We start from the raw sequence: 19,580 nt of genomic DNA, 5'->3' as shown, positions 1-19,580 counted from the left end.
TTCTGCCGCAGGTGAGAAAGCCTCTCATCCGGCAGGCAGCCACAGCCTTTCTTGCAGTTTACATTTCTCCAGGCTGTTTTTGTCAAGCACTGACAATGTGGAGAAACTACTCAAAAGCGTGTGGCATGGTTTATGTCTTAAAAAAACGTGAAAATGCACCGTGGGAGAGTCTAGTGAGAAGAAGGTGGTGAAGCTGCCTCCAAACTCCCCTGTGTACCCAGCTTTCCTGGCTGCCTCACTGTGTGACAGGCAGCTGCCATCCCTTTGCTGAGGGAGTCCTTGTGAGGACTTGAGGTGCCTTAGCTGCATCTTTACTGGTCTTGTTCTGCTGTTTTGGTTATGAATAGTATTTCAGATAACTTAAAGTGATCCACCTTGTTGGAGTTTGTCAGCACTTGAGCAGAAATATGCAAGACTGACTAATTTAGTTTATGGATTCTGAAGTGGGTGTATGCATGTTTTGACCAAAGGGAGGGAAAGACACAAGTGTTTCTCTGTTCTGCCTTCAACTTAATGAGCAGCCCAACTGATATGAAACCATTCTCATTATCTGAATGTTCTTTTATAGCAAAGGAAGCCTCTCAAAATGTAAAAACAAATGAAAAATTTAAAAGTGGGTGGTAGCTATCATCTCTCTTTCAGTTAGACCGAGGGTCATTCTGTGGTGACGATTACCTTGTGTTTAATATAAAATTGTAATGACACATGAAATAATTGTGCTTATTATATGCCTCATTAACTCTTGTTTTCCCTGTGGTACCAAAAATAAGCTTCAAAAAGCATAATCTTCCTGTGGGCCATTTCATACCTTGCAGCCCACGTCTGAACAACAAAGATCATTATGATATATTTCCCATACCTGGTACAGACATTGATTAAAGAAGTGGAAAATAGAGAGGCTGAAACTGCTAGAGGTATTAGTTGCTTGGTCATATTTACTGATGAAATTTTAGTTTCCTGGTGCCATTATATTTGTAAGTATGCTTTGAGGATCCTTCCAGGAAATAGTTGACTTATTACACAGAGCAGATGCTTAACTGAAAATTCAGCTAACAGTTCAGTGAGGAAAAACAGTTACTATACTTTGTACTAAGCTAGGTAGAGAAGCCATATTTCCCACAAATGAAAAAGATGCAATACAACATTATTTTCTGTTATTATTATTTTTGTGTCATTACTGATAACCGGAAACAAAAGGAGATGAAATATTTAGGGTACAGCATTCTTCAAATATGCTTATTATTAAGAGCTTACATTATGCTGACAAGGTCTCCTCTAATACCTTTAGACCTTTCAGTAGGTATTGCTCTGACACACAGCTTGTTGTTCCCTACACATTTTTTATACCTTCTAAATATAGCAGTGTGTGTCCTAATAAATACCACATTGGGCATTTAAAAATAGTTTGAGCATTTGTGAATGCATTTCAGTGTTTTGGTGCATATATTCAGTTTTTTTTTATATGTAGCTTGTCAGCAAAACTCCAACTCATTTTTGGCCCAACAGCCCAAAATACTGCTCTCTACAGTAGTTATTCCTTTTTCCTTTGGCTCATTTCATGTCAATAATAATAAAATTAACAGTGTGATTAATGTAACATTGTGCTGAATAGAAAATGTGGGTTTGGGGAAAAAAAGGCTTGAGAGAGAAAGTGCACAGATTGCCATCAGATTTTAAATGTATAAAACCTGCTGATGAGTACACTTAAAATTTTGTATATTATCACTGTTACGAAATACCAGTGATATGAGCATACCATCTGGAGTTAGGTAATCATAAGTTAGTTTTAATTTTGCTGATGAACTCTTCTCTAGTTTTTGAACAGACCACTTTAATCTCAATTTTTCTCTCTGGAATGGAACTCATTACCTATTACCACAAGATATTAGAAATATTTTTTTGGATGATTCGTGGTCGTTTTGAAATGTCTCTGTATTTATGGCAGTATAATATCCCTCCTAAACAAATTGATAAATATATATCAGAATATGTAGTCCTTATGGTGATTCTTGACATTTTTTTTTAGTTAATATTTTTGGAAATTGTCAGAGAAACATAATAAGAAGTAATCATCCATTTTCCCAATATCTTTGCCAGAACTTTCTGATACTTAATCTTTTTTGACTTAATGTTGCATGGATATTTTCCTAGACTTCTGTAATAATTTTCAACTTTAGCTACTTTTCAAAGAAATTACTTTAAGGTATTTCATCTTTCAGTGGTGTAAAATGTTTCCAGCCACCAGTAAGAACCCTTGTAACAGCTACTGTATGGCAGATGCAATGATCTTATTTAGGTAACAAAATCATAGGTTAGATTTACACATTAAAAGTATAATTTATAATATATAATGTTATATGGCCATATAAGTCTTCTATATATGAATTATGCAGGATATACCATCATAAATTTAATAAATCATAACAAAAATGTCAGAATTTGAAGGATGAATGTTCTACAGGATTCTTCAAAGTTCTTAAAATAAATTGGAAATACTTTTTCTATTCGTCACTCTTAAAAGCTTGTTGTGGTTTAGGAATACTGCTACCCAAATCAGTGTCCCCACCCACACCCTCCCAAATGCCCTCTTTCTCCCCTGCCTGGAACAAGAGAGATCTTGCAAGTGATGGGAGAATAACCTTTGGGTCTGGCCATGCCTGCTAGGGTAGCCGGGACTACAGGCACCGCTTGCCTGGCTCCTGTAAAAAAATTATCTCTGTCCTGGCCAGAACTAGGACACAGCTTTGAAAGAGTAAGCCTAAGTGAACCACATAGAATTGTTTGAAAGTTAAATAAGAAGCCTACTCCCTGAAAACAGTGTGGGGCTCTCTAAACGGATGGTAGTGCCACTCTGGATGATTAAATAGTGTAGAAGGAATGGTCATTTTTAAGTTGTATGGGGAGTAGCCATAGTTATTTAGGGCATTCGAGCATGCCACAGGCAGCCCACCCTCAGCAAAACAGTCTGGTTATGCCAGACGTGGTGGAGGGCTGAAGGAAAGTGGTTTACAGTTCAGTTCAAACTCTGAATTTATTCTGCAGTAAGAGTGTCCTCTTTTCCAGTTCTTTAGAAGCGCTGTAATTTCCTCTGAAACCCAAGTCAGTGTGGGATGTGCTTCTTCAGCAGGATACGAAAAATCCTGGTATTCTTTCTTTATATATGTGTCGAGGTCTGCAAACAAGGATTTCTTCTTTTTTCCCTCTTGGAGGATAGTGCAATAGTATCTCCAATCTGTGAATCTTGAAGTGTAAGGGGATAGGAAAGAAACCATTATTAACTAATAGTTAGGCTTTTTTAAAGGAACAAACATGAGACATTGAGACATGCGCCAGTCAGACTGTTACATCTTCCCCTGTCTTCCCTGAGGTCCTCTGCAAAATCATTCAAGAAGCTCATCTGGGCTAAAAACTACAGTCTAAGGGAAAAGAAAACCAAACAGGCCCAGTCAAGGAGGAATCAGCTTTGGCAAGATGAATTTCTGTAGCATATCAAGCAAAATGGCATAAGTTTGGTTTTTTGTTTTTGGGTTTGTTTTTTTTTTAACCAGAAAATGATAGATTTTATTTTTCAATTTGATTAAAAGAGTGACCTTTGGTCTATATTTGTGTATTCTTCAGAATTAGCCTGAGATTTTTTTCACAGGGAAAGCTATTTTTAATTATAGGAAAATGAGATTATCTGGATTGGGTCTCAAGCCGAGTATGTTTGTTTAGGTGCATTAGATAATCATCCAATTGTTTTCTTATTTGCCCTTTTTTTCAAAATATGATAACTTGGAAAAAATTCCTCTTTATTTAATTTTTTTGCTATGAATTACATGTCATCATTTTCCTACCTTTCAAAGAGTCCTCCTTTGGAATTGGATGGAATTTGGAATGGTGAACTGAACTGTCATCATTGCCAGCCTTCATGCATCCAAAAAGTAAATGGTGGCTGATGCAATTACAGTACGCACAAGAGGCTTGCATATAGTTTTGTTTTAAATTGCAGAAAAGATCATGAAATAGAGTGACTGAATTCTCAATGCCGTTTCCTTCTCTTTCTTTAGATGGTCTAGCACACCAAACTTTTCTTTGAGGTCTTAAAAGACAGAAGCTATTTTGAATATGGACCGTTAAAGATGCTAGTTAATAGTTGTAGTGTCTTTAATTAGTTTCACTGGTAAATGAAGGAGGTAATTTTATGACCTGCCTTCCTTCCTGCCCCCTATATTTCCATACCAATAGGCATGTGAATCGGCTGGCAAAGCTTCACGGGGTCTTGTCTTGGCTTTCTAAGTGATTTAAAGCAAAACAAACAAAACCAGACAACTTGAAGTGTTATGAAAAGCCTGCTACCTGGATATGAAGTAATTTGCATTTTCCAAGTCTGACATACGTCGTTTGAACACATCTGAACATTCTCTTGGTTTGACAAACCCAAATGCTGATTTTCTTCTTGCCGTGGCTCCTCTGGGATGTTTCCAGGACACTGTGCTCACTGTTCCCCTTTTCTGGAAAGAAATGATCTATCTACAATGATCTATCTACTCTTAGCTTGGAGGACCAGGGCTGACATTTCATACCCTGCCATTGCTGCAAGAGGCTGGCTTGCAGTTCATCACTTCAGACATAAGTGATAATTCAAATGTATCGTAGATAATTTTTTTAGAAGCCTACTCTTAAGAAGGTTACATAGTTTGACAAATTTAGTACGTAGTCACCTCATTTGCCTGAGTCACTATGAGGCTTTGAAGAGTTCCTCTGAGATGACTGAGGTGACTGGGGTGCCCAAATGTGTCCTTCTCTTCCACTTGTATTTTTATGCTCCTTTGTCCTTGTTTCATTTTCTTGCATGATTTATATTCATTGCCTCTGTAAAATACAGTTTCTCATATAATGAGAGTTTCAGGTCAGCACAGTTCACAACTCTCTTCCTGACCATTGTGAAGTTTCATAGAATGGGAACCTTGTGGGGGTAATGTCTTAGAGTGTTCACACACTTGCAATGCACACTTAGCTGACAAAACTGTGCAAAGCTGTGATCGGGCTCTGCTGTGAATAGAACAGTGAGTGTAGATTAGAAGTTAAAGGTACTGTGGTCATCCTTTTCTCATTGTTTTCCCTAACTTGGACCAGTTTAGTTGTCTGATTGTTACCATACTCTTCACAAAAATCATTTTAGCATGAGGGAGGCTGTGGCAGAACTTGGTGGGTTGTAGGGTTGTAGGTAATGGTGAAGCCAAAGAACACTAGCAGCTGCTCAGTCTCTTTCTCAGGTTCATTGAACTGCCAGAGTCACTCTGCTATCCTTTTAGGAGGAAGAGTTAATTTTCTGTAACATAGAGGGTGAAAAGGGTGTATCAGCAGTGGAACAGTGATGAACATGCATTCACATTCATTTGGATCAGGGTTTCAGAACTGAGAAACAAAACCGAAGCACTGCCTGCCAAATGTGTGTTGGTTAGTACCCATGCTGACATGATGCTGGATAGCTTTCAAAGGAGTGCATAGTTTTAAATTCTGTTTTTCTTTCACCTGCTGTCATTACAAAAGCCCTGCAATTGATCAACAAATGAACTGTTGAACAAATTATGTAAAAAATAGCCTTAATAAATAGAAGAATATGTAAAAGTTAAGAGGTGATAGATCTCTAACACAGTCTGTCTCAAAATTACCACATATCCAGTGATATAAAAAAAGAAATCAATGTGCAAAGTAGATTAAACACATAAATTATGGTTAATGTAGAAACCATTATCCCTTTGGAAAACAAGAAATTGGGTGATTTTGTGGTTGAGTTAGCAAAAGAAGGTAACTCAATCAAAATGTTCTATTAATAGGTGGTGAATTTTTTAGAAGAAAATTATTGCAAATTATATGCGTAAATTTATTGCATATTTTGAAAAAATATTGCTTTGAAATAACAGGAAAAATATACCTTATACAAACCATAGTACAGAAATTATGCAAAAACTGTCTCACTTTGAAAGTAGCTACCTGAAGCATTTAGATTTTCCGTTCTCAAACCACTTAATAAACATGATCTAGTTCATCTTCTTGCTGTCTTTGTGAGTGATAGTGGATCTTTATTGTAGAAAAGCTATTTTAGCTGTTGACTTCTTTTCACTATGTTTTTATGAATGTGCAGTTGAGCTTTCAGAGATTTTCTTGGGGAAGCCTGTCGTTCCTCTGTTGGTGAAACTGTTTCTCCCTTGAAAAAAAAGTGAAGGCTTTTCTTTCTGGACCAGCATAGTTTCATCCTTAAACACTATTGAAGGAAAAAAATAGAGATTCTAGTTGTCATGCATTCACTTCTTTTTCATAGACAGGTCAGAAGAAATGTGGAAGGATTTTAAAGAGCGGGAATGCAAACTGGGACTGCTGTTTCTAATTTCACAAGCTAAAGGATAATAAATAATACACAAATATCTGTAAAGCTCCATAGAGGTTTTCTTGGCTTGATGTGCATTTTTCTGTGAGCTAAAGGTTCTAGTTTAGAACTGCTGACAAGTTGATTACAAATTACTGAGCTGTTCCCTAAATACTTCAGTCTTTGTTCAAGTAGTTTGTTTTACTTAAATAATAATCTAGTTCATGCTCCTTAATGCATTCATCACTTTGTGGATTAACTTGTGTGAGTCTGATAGCATAAGGTGCGAACAGTATTACCAAACTTTAATAATTTCATGTGAATAGTGAATGTTACATATCAACTTTTAAGTCTTGCATTTTGTTTCATTAGTTTTCAAGTATGTTTTTATAACATACATAGAAAGGCAGCATTTTTCTTCTTTGCTATGTTAATTTTAAATGTTTACCAGGATGTATTTGAGTGATTTAATAGGCAATTCTAGTTGGATTTTTTCCTCTTCATGTTTAAGCAGAAGTGTTTGGACAACAGATATATTATTAGAATAGAAGTTTCCGAATAGATTTCATTACTACTTAATTTTTCATGGATTATATGGGGGTAGCAGGTAGGAATCAGAATTTAATACTTTGGGTTATCTTTGTTGATTTGCAATGTTAATTTTTTTAAACTTAAAGCAAACTTTTGAATCAAGAAATCAACATACATGCTTTTAACCCATCTGACTGCTTTTCTATGACCCTTTGTTGCTTTATTATCTTCATTTCACTGAGTAGCATAGCATCATCTTTGATGCAGGAGAAAGGGAACATTTTATTTAAATGAAAATGTCTGTACACATTCATTTCCATTTCTCACTTGTTTTCATAGTTCAGTGGCAAGCTGGAAGTTTACTAGTTTTCTTTAGGAAATATGCTTCTTAAATCCAGACAGATGAGATTAGACAATGTTCTTGTTTTCCCATTTTCTTTCAGTCTTCCAGAATGAAAGTGCTTAGAGAAGGTTTAATATACCAGCCTCGAATTTTTCAGTCTTTTTAAGATTATATAAGTCTGTGTTTTTCTTCCAAGGGTTAATGCCTACAGACTGGCTAGTCACTTTCGTTGGTACTTCCAAAGTGTTTTCTCTGTGTAAAAAGGGAAGAGTAGCAGTAATGGGGAAATTCCAGAATTCTGCACATGTGCTAGCCAAGTGTAAAAGTTGAATGAACCTGAGAATAGTTTTAGCAGCTGTATTTCAAAATAAAGGAAAATTTTGTAACTTTTTTTGATTTATTGATAAATAAATATTGATAAATTATTTTTCATTTAATACTAGGCTAAAATTAATTGACTCACTGAAGCAATAGTTACTTTCCTTGCGGAACTATTACATATATTTTCTTTCTTTTATTTACAGAGTATGTTGTTTTCAGTTGAATGACATGGATTTTATGTATTCTAAATGGATTTATTAATTTTTTCCCAGCGTGACTAGTTTATTCTGCTCAGAGGAAATTCTGTGTTTGCTGCTGTTTCCATCCCTGTAGTAGGATGATTCTGCAACAAACCACAGCACCTTGAAAGTGATGCAGTTTCTGAGGAAAAACAATACCTATCTCAATAATCAACCCACAGAGCAGTGTTATGTTAAAACTACTTTGAAATTTTGCATTAGTCAGAACTTTCTTGAAAAAAAAAGGGCTCAACTGCAGCATTGGAGTTAGTTGCTACTTAAGCTAATGTTTAAGTGCATTTGGAGGGAGGAATATTCTCACCTATATTGTGTTTGGTGGAAAGGACACATCATCTTTCCACTCATTTCTTTCATTTAAAAAAGTGTGGGAGTAGAACTTTTTTATGAAACAACTTTGCATTTATAAGCATAATGTGGGGGATTTTTTTTGTGTTCACACACACTGTAACTGTAATGCCAGTTAAATTAGCTTCCAAAATTCTGAGTAGCAGAAGTTGTGTTTTCATAAAATGTTAGTTCCAGTTCCTTTTTTAAGTAGCTTTTGTGCCACTCAACAAAACTGCAAAGGGAACACGTGGAGCTTTAAACAGTTTTTTACCTGAAGTCCTTTATAAATGGGCTATAAAAGCACATTGTGTAACATAATAAATTGTGCTAAAAGGGACCAATTTTTTTTTTAGTAGAAAAAAATGCATTTTAGTGATCTGTGTAGTATGTGTATATCCATATGGCATATTATTAATACTAGTTACTTACCTAACTGTTCTTTCAATTCCTATGTCATATGTCAAATTTTATTACTTCAGTGGGAACTATGCCTTCTCTGGAAAATTTTCTTACTGTTTAGAGTCAATAGGCTTAAAAAATAAGTTGAAACTAGAAATTTTCCTCAATTCCATGTCTGACTCTGAAGATTTTTATTTATAGGTGTTATGAAATAAAATGGTCCTTTCCCTTTGCTACAGTAATTTCTAGAGACATATTTTTGTAAAAAAACTTCCTTTTCCCACCCGAAAGCTATATGCATGCAGACTGCATGTAAATCACCTCTATGAAATGTGAGTCTCACAGTAACATGCAGAGATCTAGAGGGCTGGGGGAAAAAAAATAACCAAGCTTCCCTCCTGTTCCATAAAAATAGTTTCTTTGTGGGGTTTGTCTCCCTGAGAAACTTCCTGATGCTTGCATACTCTGTCATGTGTAATTGGATTGTAGCTCTTTCTGAATACTGTTTTCTCCTCTTGACAGCATGGGGTAACCTTGGAAATGTTCTTAAGAGCCAGAGCAAGATTTCTGAAGCTGAAAGCGCCTATAGAAATGCCTTGTACTACCGCAGCAACATGGCTGATATGCTTTATAATTTGTAAGTATGTGTGGCTTTTCTGGGGTTGAATTGTCTTTGAAACCTGTTGTGAATAGAGCTACTGATTTACTTGCTGGAAATGGAGACAATGTTATTTATTGCTTTGTAATAGTAATTTCATTAACTGTGCTCCTTAAACTATGGGTGGATGGGATTTTTTCTTGGTCATCATTATTGTATAATCATGTAATCGGTATGGACAAGGTAAACTTACAAATCTGTTTACTTCAAAAGAAGAAAAAAAAAAACCCTACACTGAACAAAATACCAATAGATGAGTTGTGAGCTGGAGCCCTCCATCTGTTTGAGACTCAATTAAATTGCGAGGTGTTATTTAGACTTCTTTTTTAAGTCAGAATAACACTTGGTGGGCAGAGTGGGTGTAAGCACTTCTGAGCATAGGCTAATACCCTTCCGTTAGCTCCAGAGGTCTGGAATGTTAAAGCAGCAAATTACTTTTCTCCTGTGACTGACTTCAGAGCAGCATAGGTTAAATAAAGTTTAATTACTTGAACCCTGTTGTAGGTGAGTAAGAGGATAAATAACATGAGCATTAAAATAATTATTCATTGGGGGAAAAGATTTCCCGTCTCATTAATGTACCAAGTCATGAAGACAGAAGCAAGCATGGTGCCAAGCTTTGCACTGAGGTGGGCTGGTGCTGTGTGTCCCATCAGGGAGGGACTGTCCTGGCTGTCCCAGCTGGGCATGGCCCCTGCACCCTGCACAGCAGTGCCTGTCCTGCGGCCCTGGCCCTTCCTCCCCTCCTGCTGTGACCCAGCCAGCACAAGCCCTAGTCTCGTGGTGTGTGTGGAGGGCAGAACCCGGGTGACTGCCATTCCATACGTAGCCGTTTGAAAGTAATATCCTGCATGCAGCAGAAATGTGTGACTGTAAGATAAAATCTGCGAAAACTGAATTCAAATAGTAAGTGTCTTCAAATCAATCAATCAAAAAAGTGTTCTGCCTGTAAGTCCAATTTAAAATGACTGCTTATAATGTGTGAAAATGAAGTTTACCGTAATAGTATTTTTTTACTAATTTTTTCCTTGTTTAAAAAGGAGGAATTTGACCATGTCATTAATTTGCCTTTCAGTTAAGCAAATTAATTGATTTAATGAAACTCAAAATAATCTAATGATAGAATTCCTGTTCCAAAATGAAATCCATATTCCATAATATGTGTATTTTTACTAATCATTTAATTGCACAAATGCATGTATGCACAGATTTTCCCTCTGTTAGGCAGTGAGGAGTATGAAAAACGTATTTTTAAGAGGAATCTTCTGCTCACATTTAAAAAGTAACTTCTGAACCCAGCAGAAGATTGTATGAAATAAAGTGACAAGATTGATACATGTATATTTCCTACATGCTGTCATTTTGAAGGTGAAAATTATAACTGTTAAATTTTTGTATGCCTGTACAGTACTTTTGTCTCTTACTGTGTTGTAGAGAGAAGCTGAAGTTAACCCTGGGGTAAGAAGAGAAAAGGGGGTTGGACGATAAAGACAGAGGCATAAAAGAAATCAGATTTCATTCTTTTTGCTGTTCTTAGAATAAGCTGCTAGCCTTCCAGTTTTCCATTGATACACAAAATATATGTCTATAAACCTTCATCTCGGTTGAACAAAAAAGTTTTTGAAATTCTACTGAATTCGTGTGGAAGGATTTTAACTAAAATGCTGGTTGGAATATATAGGGCATAAGAAATAAAGTTTAATTCTTAGCCTTTCTATTACTACATTGAATAAAATAGAATCCCTTATTTTTTAAACAAGCTTTACAAAACCTTCAGTTATTCAACAGTAGTTGAAAAAGCTTGCATAATTTTTTTCTTTTTGTAGGCTTTTTCAGTGTTGGATGCTTCAATATCCAACATGAGAAATAGATGGTAAATGAAGTGTCCTTTGATATTACACAAATGAATCAATTCTTTTAAGCACAAATCCTCAAGAACGCCTTTGCAAATTAAACCCATCCTTGGCATATAGTTCTGTGGGAGCCTTTTACAAAAATCCTCTGTAATGGAAAATGTGTCTTATATGTGCTTACAAGACACCAGTCAATTTTACAGTTTCTGGTTTTCAGTATGTGCCTTTGAAACTAAAGCAATCACTCCATAGAACTCCAGGGAAAATATACCTTTACAGTTATTTAGAAGCACTGTATGTGTTTCACATGTTCATTATTGTTTCTAAGCACCTATACCTCAGTATTTGATGCAAATTTATTGGCATATGCAGCTCAGTGTTCACTCATAGCCATAACAAATTCAAGTGCTCTCTGTTCAAGCACAAATTATTAAGGTTTAACTCACAATTTTAATGGATAACAATCAAAGAGAGAAACTATATAAACAGAAGTGCTTGATCTCTTTCCTTCTTTTTCAATAAATTCAAATGTGAGGTTAGCTTAGAAGTTGACTACTAATACATTAAAATCCAAAGAATTTAACAAACTAGATGAATTCAGTGCTGTATTTTTTGGTTTTTGACTTATACCTTATGGCTGTGAGTTACAGCTGCTTTTGCCATTTATAAAAAAACTTAAAATGCATTAATACATAACTACATAATCTCCATTTGAAGGTTTGCCTGATTATGAACGTGTTATATTTGTGTTCTCAAAGCTATGTAGCTCTGCTGATTTCAACTAAATTTCATGTGTAGTAAATCAGCATAAAATGACCTATCTTTATCTGCTTTTCTTTAACTGAGAAAACCATATATTTTAATACTGTAAAGTACCAAGGACAGAGCTGAAGAGAAATGATAGTTTATTCTTTCAAACAAGGCAACATTCAGTAGATTAAAACCAAACTATTTTAGTTTACTTTGGATTTTCAGTCTTTGTTATCTTAATGATTATTACCTAAAGCTTGTGCCTTTCTTGGTAGTGTTTCAAATTTCGTACAATTAGTATCTAAAGTAAAATTGTTTATCAGTTAAAAGACAGTTTTGCATATATTATTTCATTCTTGTTTAGATCTGGCTGTGCTTAGAGTATTTTTTTGTCATCCACATTAGTGATCTATGTTAGCTTGTTCTATGTTCTATGTTCTCAATCCGACATAGATATTGAATATTCCTTTAAAATTATACTAATTGCTTGAAATGTTGTAATTTTGGAGTATACAGTGCCCTATAAAAGATGATTTTCTAGCAATCAGCCATCCCCTTTATTCTCTCCTGAAGTATCTAATTTTGCCTGTACTGATACAGAACTGTGTGTACAAGTTTGTTACTCAAATAATTTAATGTCTTTGAATTAGGTTGGATTATGCATTTCCATAAACGTTACATTGGAAAACTTTGTGGTATTATATCAATAAATGCGGAATTTTTTTAATGTTTCTGTTAGAAATTTCATCCACTATTGAAGACTACCTATCCTAGAAAGTCTAGGATTGCTGTGTTTTACAAGCAAAGTTTGACTCTGCATCCTTAGGTAAAAATCAATATACGCAAAATTCTTCCTTGTCTGTTGTTGTTAGGCTTATTTGTTGGAAAATGTGTTCCCTGCCTTTTAAGGATGCTGCCATAAAAAGCTCCTTATCAGAGACAAAAAACTCTAAAAGCAGGCTGACGTACAAACTTGTGCTGAACTGTGGCTGAACCTTTCCCAAGCAAAGTTCCTGCAGCAACTACCTAGTAGGAAACAGGTCAAGGTTATGGTTCCTCTTCCTTGATAGTCCAGAAGATTTTATCGTTCAGGATGTTGAGTTAAAAAGCGAAGAAGATGTGTCATCTGATGTCTAAGTAGTTGATTATTGTTTTTCTCAGCTGTGAATGGAAACTTGTTGCAAACCTGTTTGGAATTAATCTCTGCTTGGCCAGCTAGTTCTTCCTCTGTCAAAGATGGCAGCTGAAATTTGTGTCTTGCTGTAACCAAAGATGTCTTGATAAAATCTTGCTGTGCTGTCAGACTCGCTCTTGAGGTAGCACCCAAAGGTCACGTAGGTGACTCGTGGTTTTCTGTGGTGCAAAACTCTGCTCTGGGACACTTTGTAGGGCCTATATAAACTACAGATAGTTTTCAAAGTCGTATTGAGAGGTGAAAAGCATTCAGTGACCTAGCTATTCAGTTGCATGTCTCAGTATATGAAATTATGGGCACTTATAGTCCTTACATAGACTTCCACCATTTTATAAAATTAGGAAAATAATGGTATGCATCTGCCATTTAGTTTCAAGAAGGACCCCTCTTGCAGGAAGTTCTGTCCAGCTCTCTATCTACATTGACTGCTGGGTTATATGAGAGGGGATAGGCATCTGGTTTGAAGACTGCAGACACAGCACAGCACTGTCCATTGTCCAGAGACGTGAGAAAAACAGGAGCGGTGCTATTCCTCATTCTCACAGCAGCCCTCACTCTGTCAAGGAAGTAGGGGTTGTGCAAGTTGATGTGGTCCTGAAAGGGTAGTATTCCCAACCAAACTGTAACAGGAAAAAAAAAAAAAAGAGACTATATTTGCTGACCAAATTTGCTTGCATTTGGGAAACTCTCCCCAGATCTGAGAGAACTTAACAGTTTTACTGCGCTGGCTGAAAGACTAGAGGTTGTTTTGGGTGTGATTGTTTAGTTTTGATTTTGAGGGGTTTTTTTACTACAGGAGTGATAAATTATTTAGTTCTGCAAAGGAAATGGTTATTCTCTGTATGTTTGGGTTCTTATTGAGCAAAAAATAATGTTTTGTGGTAGCATCCTTCCTACCCACTAGTCTTGCAAATGACAGCGGAAGAGTTGCCTTAGGCAAAGCACATCCACTCTTGCTGTGCAACTGGAGACAGGTCTGAGTGGGGAATAAAAGAGGATTTTCTTCCATTCCTTTCTTTGTTTGTCAGTGCAGCATTTAGGTAGATACAGTCCTTTGTGGATAATCCCACCTGAAATCAATGGGATAAATGTAGCTTGAGGCACATAAGAACCACAGTCATTGTAAAGTAATAGTTAACAGGGCTTGTATTAGTTGTTACAAACCAGTAAACAAAATTGATTAAACTGTTTCAATGTTGTACCTGGGTTGAAAATGTTATAAATATTTCACTAACACACATGTTTACTTTGACAATTGCAGTTCCTGTTTATCGTACTTGGCCAATTTATGCCAAGTTTCAGTCCCTGAGGCGTTTGCTTTGTGAGCAGACCAGCTGACTAGAATAGGACTACCAACAGGAAGAAATTATTATGAAGCTTGAGAAAGACCATAGACCATCTACTGCTTATTTTTATTCTGTGACTGCCTTCTGGTCTCTGAAAACATTTTTTGCCATTAGTATTTAGTGACTTTTGGTCAAAACCAAAGCAGATGAGGAAGGCAGGAAGCATTTTCATTGTTGGGGAAGCAAGATAGGTTAAAGTTTGCAGCTTAAAGAACTCAGGAAGGTTGCAAACTTTTTTTAATTTTTATTTCTTTTCTTTTTATTTTTTTTCCCATTTAAAAAATAGGATTCTGAGCCACTTCCTAAGTCACTTGGAGAAGTCTGCTACTCCTGCAAGCAGTCAGTACATATCCTCCATTTCATAGATTATTAATACTCCATGTAGAAATAGCTAGAAGTAATGCAGGCAAAAAAAAAAAAAAAAAAAAAAAAAAAGAAAAGAAAAATCCTGTTGTAAGGCTCCAGAATCTTGTTACTTATGATAGTTAGAACTTGTCTCCTAATTAATCATAAAATATAGGACAGTTTATAACTGTCTACTGTGTGTCCTATGGTTTAAGTAGCTTTTTCTTTTCCAATTACTTCTATCATCATGTATTTCACAGAATCAAAGAATGTTTAATATTGGAAGGGCCCACAGTGTGTCATCTGGCCTAACCTCCCTGCTCATACAGGGTCATCCCAGAGCACATAGTGTAGGATTATGTCCCTACAATTTCTGACTAACTCCAATGAGGGAGACGCCACAACCTCTCCGGACAGTCTGTTTCAGTGTGTGGTCACCTGCACAGGGGAGAAGATCTTCCTGATGTTCATTTATTCTTTCATGGTACTTGTCTTATTAAGCTATAGAAGTCACATTTTTCCAGTTATGTCAGTAAACCGTCTTTGCACAGAAGTTGCATATTTCATTTAACATTTTTATTTGTCTGCCTTACAACTGGGAAGGCGAACTGGAGAGAATAATAAGTTTTGGAAGTATGAACTTAAAGCAACTGTCCCTGTGTTTTGTTTTTTTTTTGTGGAGGCATTTTGGTGGTTAGGCTTTTTTATTTAGTTAGTTTGGCATTTTTAGTAACTTTAGAAAGTTTAAAGTGCCAGAAAGACTTTAAGGTCTTCATCCAAGTTTATAACTTGAACTTACTCTTCTTTCAAGCATGCTTACTTCAAGGATGTTCTTTCCTTTGTTCATCCTTGAGTAAGGAAAAAGGAAGGCTTTATGTCTTTGTAACCACAGAAGTTAGGTACATACTCAACATGTGTTAGTTGCTCTGCTCCACCTCTGGCTTATGTCCAGTGCTTCTCACTGTATTGGTGCCTTTGTGGTCTTTCTGCTCCTTCTCCCCTTTGCCAAAAATCTCCACAGAGCAGTTATCATTGCAGTGTAACCAAAGAAATGAAGGGCATGTCAAGCAGAAATCTGCTCCTGGCTGTAGTGGATACTTCCTTATACAGCCAAGTGCCCTGGCCACTGGGAGGGGTGAGACGTGAACTGCAGTGCCTGTAAGGTGTGAACTCCAGCTGAGGGGTGTTGTTCTGTTGTTCCGATGCATCTAGAGAAGTCAGTTTTTTGCTGACTTTGTTTAATATCAAACTAGAACTGGACACTCATAAATCTAATAATGTTTGTACTGCCAGAAGCTACAGTGAAAACTAGTGATCAGTCAGGACCAATTTCACACGGAGAAGAGGCAGTTTCATGCCTTGCTAAGATTATATTCTTCTTCTCTTTCTCCTCCGAAACTCATAATGAATACAAATAAAGCACTAATTATCAGGTGGAATTCGGCACTCAGTCTTTCATCTGAGCTGCTTGGGTTATATATATGAGAGAGACACACATTGACAGACTGACTGTTAATGGAACAGCTTTTAAAAGAAAAATGTCTTTTCGAAGAAAAGTTAGGAAAAAATACACCTCAAAGTCTCAAGCACAATAAATCAAAAGTGTCAGTATTAGAGCATATAGTGAATGCAAAAGATTAATTTGTAATAATTGCAAATATAAGTCCTTTTAATCACAAAACCACAAATGTTGTATACTTACCAAAGTAATTTGTTCTGGTGAAGTTGACCAATTATTGCATTACTTCTCTCAATATGTTACATTATTCATTCCAGGGCTAAAATAAGAATGGAATTTCTTAGATAAGTTTCAAAATTGTCTGTGAGAATGTTTTTTCTTTTTAAAAAATTAAGAAGCAGCTTAAATGTCAGACCATGGACCTCATTTTTTTTTCTGTTAATTCTCCTGCTATCCTGCAGGCAGGATCAAAGTACCATAATTAATCTTCCTTGAAGTAAGGACAGTGTATAATTTTTTTTTTAGAGTAAACAAAATTCAGCTTCTAGAAAATTTAGAAAATGTTATTTCTATCCTGATGATCATACCTCTTGCTATTTGGAAGATACTTGACAGTAGTTACAAACTCTGGTGCCATGCCAGAAAGTATCCTGAATGTATTCCCTCATTGCTTACTTGACTGCACGTACATACCTAAATGTATGTTCTGTTAATATTCAAAACTATTTATTGTCTAATCTGAAGTTTATTGGAAAACAGTTTTAAAGTGAGGTCATGTGATGCTGATAGGATAGTCTAGAAGAAAAAGAGGGTATATTCCTCAATTCTGTTAAATCCTAACCCAGTGGCAAGAAGCAAACAATGTAGATGGTGGTTACTTTAGCTAATTGTCCTTCTCTTTTCATCCCTTGAAGTCTACTGGTTTAATTCAAAAAGTTTTCCTGAGATGTTAGAGGGAAATAAAATCTTCTCTGATTTGATACTGGAGATAAAATAATTCCAAGCTCTTTGCAGTTCAAAAAGCTAATCAGCAGATAAAAGCATAGAGGAAGAAAAGAAAATTGCTGTAGGTTTGGGAAACTATAAATAAATATGGTACCGCTTCCACCTTAGAGGAAAAGCTGTGTTTTCCTGGATATTTAGAGTTATATGACAAGGGATGTTTACCCCTGGATACTGAGGTCTGAATCTCCACTCTGAAATGACTAATTTTTAAGGATTTTTAGATCATTCTGGTTTTAATGTATATGCTCTTTTTCAGTCTTCTGAAACTTCCGAAAACTGTAATGCTTTGGCCCTTCTTTTAAGCATACAGTGTACATTCATATCATTAATGTTCAGACCACTTCTCAGAAATTTTTGGGTGGCTGGTATAAATTGTAATTCTCAAGGATGTTTGTCTTAAAAACTAAATTAAAGCCCATTTATTATGAAACTGGAAGTATTCAGTATAATTTTTAATACCTCTGCAGTTAGTAAATTTGTGTAAGGAATACTGGAAAAACCAGAACTGTTGCATGTGCTTAGCTGTACAGTGAATAATCTAGTGAAATTGCTCAACAAGGGAGTCCTTAACATGGAGAAAGGCTGGGTGCTTAACTTTATCATGCATTTTTTTAAAAAAGCTGCTTATTTCAGGTCAAGACAAGATGCCAGGCTAATCATTAATGGCCTACAAATACCTCCATCATATTCTATCCACATTTCCTCAACTGAGTAAATTAATCTCCAGGTTTCCAAGAAAGCCAAAACTATTGTTTAACATCTGCTTTGTTAAAGCCATATGGATGCACGTGATGTCTGTGAATTCATCTTTATACATGGAATACTTTTCACACTAAACTGTTAGTGAGTGCTTGTATCTCTGAAATACCAGTAAGCATATTTGTATTTGTTACCCAATTTTTGTTTTCAGGATTTGTTTTCAAGTTTCTCTTTGTAGTAAACTCACACCTCACTCTCTTTTTTTTTTCTTTCCTTTTTTTTTTTTTTTTTTTTTTTTCTTTTTTTTTTCCCTTATGCAGAGGATTACTACTTCAGGAAAACAGCAGGTTTTCAGAGGCATTGCATTACTATAAACTGGCAATTGGTAGCAGACCCACACTAGCTTGTAAGTATTTTAACTACACAAGGTTGTATAATATTGACTATTGTTTTCATAGAAAAATTTCCTACTCTTTAATAACGCTTCCTTTTTTTCAGAAGCTTTTAAGTCAAAAAGCAAAAGTCGAAATTGTTCCCTTGAAAGCAGCTTATTAGTAAAAGTGAAAGTTGTTTATTAGTAAACAGCTACATTTAATGTGGTACAAGTAAGAAGCAGATAATGAATTAACACTTAGTAGCACTACTAGAGCTTAAAATGCTTTCGATCTGGGCTGTTGAGCCAGTTACTACTGCCCAAATTTTCAGGCTCCTGTTTTCTGTTCCTTACAGCCAGTTCCTGATATTTATGTGAGTGAATAATGCAAATATCAAGTCCTTTCATTTTTTCTTTCTTGCCTGGGTTAAATGGTGAATAATCTTTTGGGTATTGCCAGTAATAGGTTCCAAAATTAAGTGGTGCTATTTGACATGGCTGAGACTTTTGTATCTTCAGTATTAATCTTCTCTGTATGTATATATGTTTTTATGTATATGTCTATTTTTTGTAACACTTCAAACAGTGGTGCTATATGCTTTATACAGTCCTAAAAAGAGGAACAAAATGGAACACCCTGCCTAACCAGTGCTTCCTTCCCTTAGTCTTTATAGTCACTTTTTTCTTTCTTTGCTTCTGAACTTCTTCCTTTTATGTTCATGTATGTCACATCTTCACACTCACACCAGTGAGTGCTTTATGTTGTTCAAAAACCAAATTAGATAACCATGGGATATCTACCAGTTACTACTTAGAATTGAAACTGTAGATATAGCATGATAGAACTCCATTAAAAGATAACATTTTTTCCCTCTTCACAGCTGCCTATTTAAATACTGGTATCATCCTGATGAACCAAGGGAAAACAGAGGAAGCCAGAAGGACTTTCGTGAAGTGTTCAGAGATCCCTGATGAAAATCTGAAAGATCCTCATGCTCATAAAAGCTCTGTTACCAGCTGTCTTTATAACTTAGGAAAACTTTTTCATGAACAAGGACACTATGAGGTAAGACTCCAGATTTGTATATAATATATTTGTAAAACTTTCATATAAAAATAATACATCCTGCTTCCACCCAGACTTTCAAAATTTATCACATACATGATTGAATTTCATCAGATCAAGATCAGCATTCTCTACAGAGAATATTTGTTCTCTACAGCCACTGGTGTAATGCTATTAATTAGCAGCGTAATGTTCTCATGTCAGAGTCAACATTAGCAGTGGCCACATCTGATATGTGTTAGTTCATTGATTTTGGCTTTGTTCCCATATGGGTGTGCAAGGATAAAACCTGATTAAA

The 19,580-nt window shown here is 35.8% G+C and overlaps 1 protein-coding gene across 1 annotated transcript in view; it reads left to right on the top strand.

Moving 5' to 3' along the window:
* TMTC2 (transmembrane O-mannosyltransferase targeting cadherins 2) overlaps positions 1 to 19,580 on the top strand; it is a 231,557-nt gene that overhangs the window by 141,801 nt on the left and 70,176 nt on the right. Inside the window, exons 4-6 of the mRNA XM_083858728.1 lie at positions 9,056 to 9,170; positions 18,164 to 18,249; positions 19,098 to 19,282. Coding sequence (XP_083714854.1) covers positions 9,056 to 9,170; positions 18,164 to 18,249; positions 19,098 to 19,282 — 386 coding nt within the window. The remainder of the gene's footprint in view (positions 1 to 9,055; positions 9,171 to 18,163; positions 18,250 to 19,097; positions 19,283 to 19,580) is intronic.

This window comes from Zosterops lateralis, assembly GCF_965231275.1.
Source record: "Zosterops lateralis genome assembly, chromosome: 4".
In the NCBI taxonomy this organism is placed as follows: Eukaryota; Metazoa; Chordata; class Aves; order Passeriformes; family Zosteropidae; genus Zosterops; species Zosterops lateralis.
The sequence above is the reverse complement of the archived record's forward strand: the minus strand, read 5'-3'. Positions and strand labels throughout refer to the sequence as shown.